General features: G+C 38.6%; 1 protein-coding gene and 1 pseudogene across 1 annotated transcript; one reads left to right on the top strand and one right to left on the bottom strand.

Annotated features, from left to right (window-relative positions):
* Window positions 1–540: 540 nt before the first annotated feature.
* Window positions 541–8,573, bottom strand: ARGFX (arginine-fifty homeobox). Its single transcript, XM_027550661.1, is given in 4 exon segments — window positions 541–698; window positions 701–1,112; window positions 2,373–2,625; window positions 8,467–8,573. Coding segments are annotated over 4 exon segments (930 nt in total).
* A 405-nt stretch (window positions 8,574–8,978) lies between these two features.
* LOC113898798 lies at window positions 8,979–9,529 on the top strand (annotated as a pseudogene).
* Window positions 9,530–15,521: the final 5,992 nt, after the last annotated feature.

Here is a 15,521-nt window from a genome sequence, read left to right as displayed (position 1 = left end):
ATGCCTTTTATTCAAAACATCTTCAGTGTCCATTATTCAAGTTATTAAGTTTTCAGTACAAAGTTCTTAATTTTCTTAGTTAATTCCTAGACATTTTATATTTTTCATTGAGAGGTTCTTATTTTGTTATGTGTTTCTTTATTATTGGTTTGAGAATTGCTATAAATTTTTTATGCTAACCATGTAGCTAGAAAACTTGCTTAGCTGTCATTTGAAATGTGAGTATATAAACCTGCTGCCATTAAAAGTGGATGACCCTTAGAGGCTGTTGACCTTTTAAAAACTCAAAGGTAGTTTTGGGAAGAGGGAATTTTGAAGTCTCATTGGCCATCTATGGGTCTGGAAAGGCCTCTCCAGCAAGAGTCACAGGGCTGATTGTATAGTACTGAGCTATATTTGGGGGAAACTCCCTAGTTTTTACAATATTTCTATGGAAATCAGAGTAACACTGGGCCAAATATTTGGGTTAAAAACAGACAAATGAAAGAGCATGCAAGAAGATCCTTTTTCTATACTGTCTGATATTTATTAGTACTTGGATCAGAGAAACCCAAAGTGCACTGTAATGGAGGGGTTCTGGAATTCCAGGCTGTCCTGTGGACTGTAGACTGCAAAGCTCCAGCTTGTCACACTGAAGGAGGTCTGCCCAGGAAATAAGCCTACAGCTGGATCAGCAAAGACTATAAGAGAAGAACTCTATTCTAACTGGGCCTTGTCGGTGAGAGATACTGATATAGAGAATAGAAGGAAGAGTTGGTGATGTCATCCTCATCAGGAACACTGTACAGTTCCATGATTTGGGTGATGTCAAATGCATCAGAGTACAAAGCAGGAACTGAGGCCACTAGCCTCTCCAGTTGAGGATCTTGCGTTTGGACATCACTTGTAGGAATCTCCATGATCATAGAGTCCCCTGCCCAGGGGAAAGTGTCTAAGGGCTGAGGTGAGAGGGAGTTATAGGAATCTGAAATTGCAAGGAGAAAAGAATGAGGGCTGGTTGATACTGTGGGCACATCCTTGGCTGGAAGGACCTGGCTTGGTGGCTTTAGTGATTGCTGCTCTTGCTCCCGCTGCTGCTTCTTCATTTTGAACCGCCGGTTCCTGAACCAAATCTGGAGTGGGGGAAGAGAGGAAATTATGGAAAATATCAATAACCTCAGATATGCGGATGATACCACCCTTATGGCAGAAAGTGAAGAAGAACTAAAGAGACTCTTGATGAAAGTGAAAGAGGACAGTGAAAAATTTGGCTTAAAGCTCAACATTCAGAAAACTAAGATCATGGCATCTGGTCCCAGCACTTCATGGCAAATAGAGGGGGAAACAGTGGGAACAGTGGCTGAATTTATTTTTGGGGGCTCCAAAATCACTGCAGATGGTGATTGCAGCCATGAAATTAAAAGACGCTTGCTCCTTGCAAGAAAAGTTATGAACAACCTAGACAGCATATTAAAAAGCAGAGACATTACATTGCCAACAAAGGTCCGTCTAGTCAAGGCTATGGTTTTTCCAGTAGTCATGTATGGATGTGAAATTTGGACTATAAAGAATGCTGAGGCCTGAAGAATTGATGCTTTTGAACTGTGGTGTTGGAGAAGACTCTTGAGAGTCCCTTGGACTGCAAGGAGATCCAACCAGTCCACCCTAAAGGAGATCAGTCCTGGATGTTCATTGGAAGGACTGATGCTGAAGCTGAAACTCCAATACTTTGGCCACCTGATGTGAAGAGCTGACTCATTGGAAAAGACCCTGATGCTGGGAAGGATTGAAGGCAGGAGTAGAAGGGGACGACAGAAGATGAGATGGTTGGATGGTATCACCAACTCAACGGACATGGGTTTGGGTAGACTCCAAGAGTTGGTGATGGACAGGGAGGCCTGGCGTGCTGCAGACCATGGGGTCACAAAGAGTTGGACACGACTGAGTGATTGAACTGAACTGAACAGTGAGCAATATTGTAAAAAAAATTTGGGGGCTCAGCAGACTCAAAGGTTGGAGTTGTTGTCTGTTGGCAGCGTTGTAAATAAGTGATTGCGGGGTTTTGCTAGAGAAGACCCTAAATGAGAGTCTGTCTGGATGATATCATTTCTCTAATGTGAATTCTATCGTGCCTCTGGAGTTCCAATTCCAGTGATACTATGTATTATCTCTGTAACCCAGTCACTTTGCTCCCAAACCTCAGTTTTCCTCATCTTTTAAACTAGATGATAATAAAGCCAACATGTATTAATACAGCTGCCCAGCTCAGTACTAGCACACAGCAGGGACTCAATAAATGAAGTGTTACTGTTTTATGGAGGGAATTTCCAGGCTGAATAGTAGAATGTTATTTGAAAGAGGGTTCAAAGCACATCTCCGATGATCAGACAGACCTTTACTGTTGACTCTGGTAGATTGAGTTTTAAAGCAAGTTCTCTCTGGAGGTTTTTATCTGGAAACATGTTGCAGCTAAACAGAGCCTCCAACTCCTTGTACTGTGTGTGGGTGAATGAGGTGCGTTCATGACTCTTCTTCCATTTTGCTGTGGAGCAAGAGATAGAGAGGAGGTGGTCACATAACGCAGTTCCCTTCCCACTCAAATCCCCCAGAACACCACCGCTGTGAACTACCCATGACTTCTCTCCCCTTCAACCAGGCTTGGAATCCAGATTAAGTAAATTCCCAGGTCTTGACTCTAAGAGGCTGAGTCCTGTGAAATTTAGTTTGTTCCTGTTGGGAAATGTTACCTCTTTAATTTTCTCTGTACTCAGTTCTGTCTGTCCTGCCTACCCTCAGGGCAGTGGACAGTGGTCTCCCTCGTCTTCTTTCCCACACTTTGTTTCTTTTAGAAACTGAGAAGGAACCTCATGTTCCCTACACCTGAATATATAACACATTCTTCAAAATGGTTTCCTCTTTTTATTTGTTTATTGGAAACCTAGTCTATCTGATCTGGAAAATGGGATTTTTCTTCTCCAGGCTTTATGAAGCTCTATTCACTCCTCTGGGAAGAGGTTCATAAAAATGAGATATAACTAAAGATGTGGAGACAATTGAAAAACTATGGAATATTTTTTTTAAATGGCAATGGAGAGAAGGAAATTTTCTAAGAACACATGATTAAGAAAATTTGCTGAAAAAGAGCTGTAGACACTGAATAGACTAATAACAACCTCCCCAAAACATAGGTAAGTTATAGAATTCAAGCCAATGCTGTGCTAATTCTCCTGTTATATGCCCATTTCAGTACAAGGAGGAAATCTTCACTTGGGCCTCATTTATGTATTTGAAGTTCCTAACATCAATACTAAAATCAGACAAGAAAAAACACTATCAGTAAAACTATAAGACTAACACCACTTATGACCATACATGGAAATACCTTTTATAAAATGTATTTAACATAATCACATATTTGTTGTTGTTTAGTCACTAAGTCATGTCTGACTCTTCTGTGACCCCACGGATTGTAGCCCACCAGGCTCCTCTGTCCATGGGATTTCCCAGGCAAGAATACTGGAGGGGGTTGCCATTTCCTTCCCCAAGGGATCTTCAATCTTTCTGACCCAGAGATGGAAGCTGAGTCTCCTGAATTGGCGGGTGGATTTTCTCCATTGAGCCACCAGGGAAGCACAATCACATATAAAAATGTACATATGCCTAAACTTATAGTATCTAATTTAATTTTAAAGTTCATAGACAAGTATTTTAAATCAAATATATAAAATATTGGGCTTCCTAGTTGACACTAGTTGTAAAGAGCCCACCTTCCAATGCAGGAGATGCAGGAGACCTGGGTTTGGCCCCTGGGATGCAAAGATCATCTGGAGTGGGAAATGGCAACCCTCTCCAGTATTCTTGCCTGGAAAATTCCATAGACAGAGGAGCCTGGCAGTCCACAGTCCATGGAACTGCAAAGAGTCGAACATGGCTGAGCACAGCACAGCATATAAAATATTAATTTATAAATATTTATTTTTCTACTCACAATTTACAAAACTATTCAAACTGTTTGCATTTATCTTAAATATCCATGTCTTCATTGACACTCTGATCCTATTAATTAAATAGTATAGTTTTACCAGGCACATAATCTTTACTTTGAAATAAATCTTTTTGTGATGAAGCACTTTTGTAATGTGTTTGTGAAATGCTATTACTAGAAATTTCGTTTTAAGTTACAAGAAACTTATATAATATTAACAGAACTGTTTTGCCCCAGCATTCATCCTGTTAGGGTATATCTGATCTCTACAACTTACTAGTTACCATATTCTTTAAAACAAGAAAATGTTTTGTTCATGTATTTGGGTAAGTTGTGTATGGAAATAGTACAAGATTGAAGCCATCTTCGTTCCCCAGCCACTTAATTACTCTCTAGAGTTCCTCTGTATACTAGAGTAGCCACTACTCAACACAGCTATCAAACACATAAACATACCTAGCTCCACCAAGGTACTGAATTTTTAATTTTATTGAATTTTAGTTTAACTTTAAATGCTGATATTTAATCCAGTTATTGGGAAGCTTTTTAGTATGCTTAGAACAGCTTGCATATGTGAATATACTCTTTCAACTGTAAATTTTATGAATTCTAAATGCAGAGTAAGTATTTCTGATGAAAATTTAGCATTTAGCTTGTGATATGCAAGTAAGTACAAATTATTCACTGGATTTCAAAGTTTTGATATGAACAAAAGAATGTAACTATCTCATTGGACTACATTTTGTCTGTTTAGCAAAAAGATGTTATGGGTTAAGATGTGAAATCTTATATATATATAATATCAGATTTTTAATTATGTTTTAAAAATAAAAGTAAAGGCTTTAAATTTATTATCTCTTTGTATATTAAACACAAATATAAAAGTAAATTAAATAAAAACCTCATAGATGATAAAATGGAAAAGATTAACCTTTGTGTATATGTTTAACTCTTTATATACTCTTAAATTATTATCAGCTTGCTCTGTGTTTTTTGTAATGTTATCCATTTTAATAAGGTTATAAAATTTTTTTTGCCTCCAAGATTTATACCTATATCTTGGTGTAATAATAAAATTCACCAATAATCATAAAATTCTTCTGAAAACTCATTTCTGATATTTATCACATGGATCTTGGAGCTGTTGATTGTGGCTTCCCAATTTTCTGTGCACAAAGATTCAGAAGGAAGATAGCATGTAATTATCAGGGCTCAAGACAAGGAGGAAACCACCACCCCTTCCCCAAACATCAATAAGGATACACTGTAAAGTTCAGAACATTCTGAGAAAAGCCATCTGTGAAGAGATGCTTTTAGACCTACAAAAGTTGAAATAATCCATCACCAGCCGATCTGTTACAGGTCATCCTTCAGACAGAAGGAAAATGTCATCTACCTGAAAGGACTTGTATCTGTAATATAACATCTCAAAATAAGACAACAAATATTCCGATTAAAAATCCTATTATTCTAGTTAATAGATTTGAATAAGCTTTTCAGCAAAGATGTATAAATGGACCTGTGGAAGATTGTAGAGAAACTGGAATGTTCATACAGCAACTGGAAACTGCAGGTTGGACTGTGAAATGATAGAGTCACTTTGAAAAACTGTCTGGCAGTTTCTTCCTAGGAATCTACCCAAGAGAATAAGAACATTTATCTATGCAAGGATGTATACCCAACTATTCATAGTAGTGTTGTTCATAACTGCCGTGTTGGTAACAATCCAAATCTCCTTATTGAATGAATACACTACGCAAACTGTGTATTCATCCAATGGAATGCCATTCAGCAATGAAAGTAATGGATCACTGATGCATTTTACAATTTGAATGAACCTCAAAATCACTATGCTAAAGAGATATATATTTGCTGAGACTGAATGATAGACTCATGAAATTATACTATCCTGTTTTTATTTTATTTTTTGGCCACACTGCACAACTTGTAGGTTCTTGGTTCCCCAACCAGGGGTTGAAACCAGGCTGCAGCAGTGAAAGCACCAAAACCTAACCCCTAGACCACCAGGGAACGCCTCTCTGTTTTTGTTTATAGTCAAAATTTTCTATATAGTAAAATGTTAAATAAACAAGTAAAATGTAATATTCAGCGATTATTTTTTCCAAAAGGAAATGGATTCATCCTGAGATGAACTGTTATGAGCAAGAACTATGTTTGTTAAGGTAAGTGCTGCAAGTGAAGTGGAGTTTGTTGTTCATTTACTCGGTTGTGTCCAGCTCTTTGTGACCCCATGCACAGCAGTATGCCAGTCCCTGTCTGTCCTTCACTATCTCCTGGAGTTTGCTCAAACTCATGTCGATTGATTTGGTGATGCCATCCAACCATCTCATCCTCTGTCATCCCCTTCTCCTCCTGCCCTCAATCTTTTCCCAGTGTCAGGGTCTTCTCCAATGAGTCGGCTCTTCGCATCAGGTGGCCAAAGTATTGGGGCTTCAGCTTCATCATCAATCCTTCCATGAATATTCAGGGTTGATTTCCTTTAGGAGTGATTGGCTTGATCTCCTCGCAGCTCAAGGGACTTTCAAAAGTCTTCTCCACACCACAGTTCGAAAGCATGGATTCTTTGGTGCTCAGCCTTTTTTATGGTCCAACTCTCACATCCATACATTACCACTGGAAAAACTATAGCTTTGACTATACAGACCTTTGTCAGCAAAGTAATGTCTCTGCTTTTTAATATGCTGTCTAGGTTTGTCATAGCTTTTCTTCCAAGAAGCAAGCATCTTTTAATTTCATGGCTGCAATCACCATCCAAACTGATTTTGGAGCCCAAGAAAATAAAGTCTGACACTGTTTCCACTGTTTCCCCATCTATTTGCCATGAAGTAATGGGACCAAATGCCATGATCTTAGTTTTCTGAATGTTAAGTTTTAAGCCAGCTTTTACACTCTCCTCTCACTTTCATCAAGAGGCTCTTTAGTTCCTCTTCACTTTCTGCCATAAGGGTGGTGTCATCTACATATCTGAGGTTGTTGATATTTCTGGCAATCTTGATTCCAGCTTGTGCTTCACCCAGCCCTGAATTTCACATGATGTACTCTGTATAGAAGTTAAATAAGCATGGTGACAATATACAACTTTGACGTACTCCTTTCCCAATTTGGAACCAATCCATTGTTCCATGTCTGGTTCTAACTGTTGCTTCTTGACCTTCATACAGGTTTCTCAGGAGGCAGGGAAGGTGGTCTGGTCTTCCCATCTCTTGAAGAATTTTCCAGTTTGTTGTGATCTACATAATCAAAGGCTTTAGCATAGTCAATAAAGCAGAAGTAGATGTTTTTCTGGAACTCTCTTGCTTTTTCTATGATCCAACAGGTATTGGAAATTTTATCTCTGGTTCTTCTGCCTTTTCTAAATCCAGCTTTTACATCTGTAAGTTCTTGGTTCAGATACTGTTGAAGCCTAGCTTGAAGGATTTTGAGCATTACCTTGGTGGCATGTGAAAGGCGAGCAACTGTGTGGCAATTTGAATATTCTTTGGCATTGCCCTTCTTTGGGATTGGAATGAAAACGGACCTTTTCCAGTTTGTGGCCACTGCTGTTTTCCAAATTTGCTGTTATATTGAGTGTAATACTTTAATAGTAGAAATTTTATTACAAAATGTAGTTTTCTAGGAATGTGATCACAGATTAGTTCAACTCTTCACCTTAGTTTCATCAAGCAAAGGGAATGCTCTCAATGTCTGTTTACTTTATAATAAGAATTGTAATGTATTACATGAATGTATTAATTTAAGTCATTACTACACATGAAACAATAATACATACCACATAACATGTACTGCATTAATGTTTTATTAATTTTGTTATTGTAGGATATTTGTTAGTAAAACGGAAATCTTTGCTTGAAGTTACAAACTACATTTAACATGGACTATGTAACTTCATCACATTTCTGATAATTAGTTCATTGCCCATGACTCTACTGATCTTTTATAAGAATTAACCTACTCAGCATATCAAGTGTAAATTAGGAAAGTGTTGTCAGTTAATTAGCTAAGTGGTTTTATAGAAAATAATTCTTCTATAAGACTTATTGCATGTGGGATGAGCACACACACACACACACACACACACACACTGCTATATATAAGACAGATGACTGATGGAGACCTGCTGTGCAGCCCAGGGAACCCTATCCTATATTCTGTGATAACCTATATGAGAAAAGACTCTGAAAAAGAATGACTATATGTATAAATGAATCATTTTGCTGTACACCTGAAACTAATACAGTATTGTAAATCAACTATACTCTAATAAAATTAAAATATTTTAAAAAATCTAATATGTTGAGGGAAAGGGGTTGCATATCAAAAGTTTCTTTCTTCAAACAAATATTTGATGGATTCCCACATATTTACTGAAATAAAAACTAAGTAATACTAAAAACAAAATCAAAAAACCATATTGCTCACTCCTATTTCCCAATATAATATGAACAGGAAGTATACTTTCTTTAAAACTAACAAATTTATACCTTTCACTGTCGAAGGCCCGGGTTTGATCCCTGGTTGGGGAGTTAAGATTCCACACGTCGTAGGTCGTGATGAAAAAAGTCCTATGTACAATAATATCAACATACATATTATAAAATGCCTAAGAATTCATTTTAATGAAATGTATAAGGACTAGATGAAATAAGCTATAAAATTGTTTTAAAGAGCATAAGTGATTGGAATAGAGAAATATATTCTTAAATGACTAAACATTAAAAATGTCAACTTCCCCTTCCAAATAACCATATAATTTCATTTTAATCTTAATCAACATCTAAGTAGAAATCTTTACTGAGCTGGACAAGCTGATCCTGAAATTGAGAAGAGAGGGCAAAACTTGCCCAGAGTCAGGCTTCTAAACAAACCAGCCCTGGCAGCTGCAGCAACAGGACAGACTTGGTGACAGAAGCATCGACACAGAGGGAGCTCAAGGCTCTTGGGTGCAGGGCCCCGGGGACGGTGTGAGAGGTACTGGCTCTTACAAGTTTGCACTATGTGTGAGTATAAGCTAGCAGTTCTTGGTTCAGGGGACATTGGAAAATTGACTCCCACTGTACACTTTATTCAAGGAATTTTTGTTGAAAATATAATCCTACCATAGAAGATTATTATAGAAAGCAAGTTAAAGTAGATGCAAAACAGTATACGCTTGAAATCTTGGATAATATAGAAATAGGCCATTTACAGTGATGATAGATTTGTACATGAAACATGGACAAGGCTTTGCTTTATTTTATTCCTACACAGCACAGTTCACATTTAATGATACACAAGATCAGAGAGAACAGATTCTTTAAGTTAAAGACACTGATGGTGTTCCAAAATTCTGGTTGGTAATAAGTGTGACGTGGAAGATGACAGAGTTGTAAGAAAGGAACAAGTTGAAGTCTAGCAAGAAAATGGAACAACTGCACGTTCTTAGACTCCTCTGCAAAATAGAAAATAACTGTTAATGAAATATTTTATAACCTAATGTGGCAAATTATCAGGAAAACTCCACTGTCTGGGGAGGCCTGCAAAAAGTCTCCATGTTGTCAGCTTTAATATGCTAAATGCATTGTAACTCTGAGCCAAGTCTGAAGAAACGTTGCCCAATACCACAGTGCTACCAGTTATAGACTACTTTGAGTAGTATTGGCATCTTTAACAATTTTGTCTTCCAATCAAGCACACAGAATGTCTGTCTGTGTATTTCTGTACTCTTTAGTCTCTAACCCGGGAAAATATCAAGATTCAAAACTGAAGTATGGTTTCTACTGAATGCATATTGGTTTTCACCATCATAAAACATAAAAGTTGAAAAATCATCAGTAGAACCATCATAAGTCAGGGACTGTCTGAACATATTTCAGAATTCATCAAGATACAACTTTGACTAGGAAAACTTTAAAATTGTTTACTTTGCCACCTGAATAAAATGAGAGTTCTGTTATTAACATACAATTTATAAAAATAAATCTGTGTATGTATTAATACACAACTACTCTCTCTATATAAAATGATATTTTTCCTGTTTACCCACAATATTGGACCACAATATTCTTGTGTGATATTTTGATGTATAACACATATATATTTTACTCTTTGTCCATGGCTCCTGGCTCACAACTCCCTAAATTCTTAGAATTTCCTAAGCCGTTAGAGCAATGGGAGCATCTTTTGTTATAATACTTCTGTCTTTTTTCCTCAGTTTTTGAAATTTCTCCAGAGCCATCAAGGTGAAATGAGTGTCTTGATATTCACATTAGGCTCCTTTCAACCGCAACTGACTTCATGTTAATGAAGTGACCTTAACTGACTTTGTTAATGAGGTGACTTTTAGAAATCTTCTAAAGATGGGGGACTAGTTGCCCAGGGAACCAACCCTGATTACAGGACTGGAACTTTCAACCCTACATCATGATTTTTAGGGAGGGAAGAGGGGCTGGAGTTTGAATCAGTCACCAATGGGCAGTGATTCAATCAATTAAGACTATGTGATGAAGCTTCCATTAAAAAACCAAAAAGGATGGGAGGGTTCAGACAGCCTCTACATTGATGAAGCAGATCACATCCACAGGCTGCCTAGCCAGATCTAAACTCATGAGCACAGAAGCTCCTTTGTTTGAGCCCTATGTATGTCTTCATCCAGCTGTTGATTCTTATTCTTTAATATCTTTTGTAATAAAATGGTACTCAGGTTAAGTAAATAGATTTCCTGAGATCTCTGAGCCACTTGCAAATTAATGAAACCCAAGGAGGGTGTCATGGGAACCTCTGATTTATAGCCAGTTGATTAGAAGCACAGACAACCTGGTCTTGTGACTGAAGTAAGGGCAGTCTTTGGGACTAAGCTCTTAACCTATGGAATCTAATACTTTCTCTGGGTAGATAGTGTCAGAGTTGAGTTGAATTGTAGGATACCTAGCTGGTGTCAGGAGAAACATGAGGGAAAAAAACCTGCATAACACATTATCAGAAGTGTCAGGATTGTATTCTGCCTTGGAAAAGAAGCTTTCTGTATTTTTCTTTCTCTTTGCTTCAGTCTTTCTCTTCTAGAAAAACATTCTCACTTGCTGTATATCTTGTGTTCTCAGTTTATCATAATTTGATTAGACATGGGCCAAAGGCACTTGATATGAAATTTATAACTTCCCTCTTTATGATGGGAATAGTTTTTGAATATATTTTTGAAAAGATATATAAGAGATATAACAGGGAATTCCCTGGCTTCCTAGTGGTTAGGACTCTGCACTTCCACTGCAGGGTTCCTGGCTAGGGCCAAACAAACAAATGAACAAAACCCCAAAACCAAGAGCACCAAAATCACAACTAGTTGTTGAACATCCATAGACAGAAAGACACTGGAACCCACCAAGAAAAGATACCCCATGTCCAAGGACAACGGAGAAACCCCAACAAGATGGTAAAAGGGGCACAATCACGATAAAATCAAATCCTATACCTGTTGGGTGCCCACTCCAGTATTCTTGCCTGGAGAATCCCAGGGATGGAGGAGGCTGGTGGGGCGGACACAACTGAAGCAACTTAGCAGGTTGCAGCAGCATACCTGTCGGGTGACCGACAAACTGGAGAACAATAATACCAAAGAAGTTCTCGCACTGTTGTGAAGGTTCTAAGCCCCACATCAGGCTCCCCAGCTTGGGGATCAGCAAAAGTGCTGAGAATTCCTAGGGAATCTGACATTGAAGGCCAGTGGAATTTGGTTACAGGACCTCCATAGGACTGGGGGAAACAGAGACTCCACTCTTGGAGGGCACAAACAAACCTTATGTGCACCAGGACCCAGGGGAAAGGAACACTAACCCCATAGAACAGTGAGTCAGACCTACATGTGAGTGTCTCAGGATCTCCTGCAGAGCTGTGGATCAGCAATTGCCCACCATGGGGACGGGGCACTGGCAGCAGCAGTCAGGTGTAAATCCTCTTGGAGGTTGCCAATAGCCATACCATAGAGCCTGCACACTCCAGGACTGGGTTACCTCAGGCAAAACAACTAACAGGGAGGGAGTGCAACCCCACCCATCAGCAGACAATTGGATTAAAGTTTTACTGAGCATGCCCACCAGAGCAAGACCCAGTTATCCCCACAACTGGTCCCTCCCATCAGGAAGCTTGCACAAGCCTCTTATCCTCATCCACCAGAGGGCACAAGAACTACAATCCCATAGCTTCCAGACCTAGTACCACAATCACAGAAAGCTAACCAAAATAAGAAATAGGATTGTGTCCCAGATGAAGGAACAAGATAAATCCTAGATAAGTGGAATGGATAAATGACCTGGAAGGCGAAATGGTGGAAATCATTGTTGTAAAACAGAATATAGAAGAATGAAAAGAAATAAAGACAGCCTAAGAGGACTCTGGAACAACATTAAATGCACCAATATTCACATTATAGGTGTCTCAGAAGAAGAGAGAGAGAACAACCCTGAGAAAATATTTGAAGAGATAATAGCTGAAAACTTCCCCAACATGGGAAAGGAAATAGTCAGCCAGGTCCAGGAAGCTCAGAGGGACCCAGGCAGGATAAACCCAAGGACGAACACACCAAGACACATACTAATCAAACTGACAAAAATTAAAGACAAAGATAAGATATTGAAAGCAACAAGGGAAAAAAGACAACATACAAGGGAAATCCCATAATATTATCAACTGATTTCTCAACAGAAACTCTACAAACCAGAAGGGAATGGCACAATATATTCCAAGTGATGAATGGGAAGACCCTACAACCAAGAGTACTCTACCCAGCAAGACTGTCCTTCAAATCCAATGGCAAACCAAAAGCTTTTCAGACAAAGTTAAGAGAATTCAGCACCACTAAACCAGTTTTACAACAAATGCTAAAGGAACTTCTCCAGGCAGGAAACACAAGAGGAGGGAAAGATCCACAAAAAATAAACCCCAAACAATGAACAAAATGATAATAGGATCACACATATAGATAATTACCTTAAATGTAAATGGATTAAAGGGCTTCCCTGGTGGCTCAGCTGGTAAAGAATCTGCCTGCAGTGCAGGAAAGCTGGGATTGATCCCTAGGTTGAGAAGATCCCCTGGAGAAGGGAACGGCTACCCACTCCAGTATTCTGCCCTAGAGAATTCCATGGACCATAGAGTCTATGGGGTCGCAAAGGGCTGGACATGACTGAATGACTTTCACTTTCTTTCAAATGGATTAAATGCACTAATTAAAAGACATAGAATGGCTGGGAGGATACAAAAACAAGATCCATATATGTGTTGTCTACAAGAGACCCACCTCAGACCTACAGACACTTACAGACTGAAAGTAAGGGGATGGGGGAAGGTATTTCATGCAAATGGAAATCATAAGAAAGCTGGCATAGCAATACTCATATGAGACAAAATAGACTTTAAAATGAAGACTGTTATAAGAAACAAAGATACTACATAATCATGAAGGGTTAAATCCAAGAAGAAGATATGACAATTATATACATATCCAACACAGGGGCACCTTAATATGTAAGGCAAATATTAACAAACATAAAGGGAGAAATTGACAGTAACACAATAATAGCAGGGGACTTTAATATCCCATTTTCATCAATGGACAGATCAGACAGAAAATCAATAAGGAAACATAGACCTTAAGGAGAAATATCATATGAAATTTTTTATATTTGGAATCTAAAAAAAAAAATGATACAAATGAACTGACAAAACAGAAAGAGACTCACAGACTTAGAAAACAAACTTATGGTTGCCAGGGAGGGGAAGGAATAGTTAGGGCCCTACTTTCATTTCACTTGGGAAGATCACGTGAAAAAAAAGAAGTGAAAATTGCTAAGTTGTGTCCTACTCTCTGCGACCCCATGGACTATACAGTCCATGGAATTTTCCAGGCCAGAATACTGGAGTGGGTAGCTGTTCCCTTCCCCAGGGGATCTTCCCAACCCAGGGATAAAACCCAGATCTCCTGCACTGCAGATTTTTTTTTACCAGCTGAGCCACAAGGGAAGCCCAAGAATACTGGAGTGGCTAGCCTATCCCTTTTCCAGCAGATCTTCCTGACCCAGGAATTGACCTGGGATCTCTTGGCATTGTGGGTGGATTCTTTACCAACTGAGCTATCAGAGAAGTCCTATTGGGAAGATCAGGTACACAGTGTTATAGATTCATGTATGTATATGTATGGCTGAGTCCCTTTGCTGTTCACCTGAAACTATCGTAACATTGTTAATTGGCTATACCTCAATGCAAAACAGAGTTGAAATAAAAAACAAAAACAAGAAAAGATATAATAAATAACTATTTTAAAACAAATCCAAAATACAATTAGAGGGTCCCATGTAAAGAGGGCAACAGGGTAGGAGAGTTACACTCACTGGCACCAGCTGGTATCTTTGAATCATCCTGGAAGTTCGTGCTAGAATCATCCATGTAGACAAAAGGGTCTGGCAGGGGATTCTCTTGGACTCTCTTGTTCATCAGGGGTGCTGATGTCTGGCAAGGGAAATCTTGATGAGAAAGAAGACACTGATGAAATCATTCATTCACTAGAAAGCAACGTTTTCAAGAGGACTAGGTCTACTGTAGCAATCTCTGACAAATAAGGTTAACCCCTGGAGTCTCCACCTCTGATAGAAATGATTCACATTTTATACCATAGAAAAATACTCCAGATGTATTAATCAAAAATGAAACTTTGGAAGTATTAAAAGAAAATGTGTGCCAAACCCTCAGAATGGGAGAAAATAATAGTAAATGAAACAACTGACAAAGGATTAATCTCCAAAATAAACAAGTAGCTCATTCAACTCAATACCAGAAAAATGAACAACCCAATCAAAAAGTGGGCAGAATACCTAAACAGACATTTCTCTAAAGACATACAGATAGCTAATCAACACATGGAAAGACTCTCAACATCACTCATTATTAGAGAAATTCAAATCAAAACTATAATGAGGTACCACCTCACACCAGTCAGAAGGTCCATCATCAAACAATAAATACTGGAGAGGGTGTGCAGAAAAGGAAACTTTCTTGCGCTGTTGGTGGAATGCAAACTGATACAACCACTACAGAAAACAGAATGGAGAGTCCTTAAAAAAAATAGGAATAAAACTACGTACCATATGACCCAACAGTCCCACTACTGGGCATATACCCTGAGGAAACCATAACTGAGAAAGACAGATGCACCCCAACGTTCATTGCAGCACTATTTATAGTAGCTAGGACATGGAAGCAACCTAGATGCCCATCGACAGATGAATAGAGAAGTTGTGGTGCATATACACACTGGAATATTACTCAGCCGTAAAAGGGAATTGCATTTGAGTCAGTTCAATGAGGTGGATGAACCAAGAGCCTATTTATACAGAGTGAAGTAAGTCAGAAAAAGACAAATAGCATGTATTAATGCATATATATGAAATCTCGAAAGATGATACTGATGAACCTATCTGCAGGGCAGCAGTGGAGATGCAGACACAGAGAACAGACTTGTGGGCTCATGGTGGGGGAAGGAGAGGGGGTGATGAATGCTGAAACATATAGA

Source organism: Bos indicus x Bos taurus, chromosome 1 (assembly GCF_003369695.1).
Source record: "Bos indicus x Bos taurus breed Angus x Brahman F1 hybrid chromosome 1, Bos_hybrid_MaternalHap_v2.0, whole genome shotgun sequence".
Classification (NCBI taxonomy): Eukaryota; Metazoa; Chordata; class Mammalia; order Artiodactyla; family Bovidae; genus Bos; species Bos indicus x Bos taurus.
The sequence above is the reverse complement of the archived record's forward strand: the minus strand, read 5'-3'. Positions and strand labels throughout refer to the sequence as shown.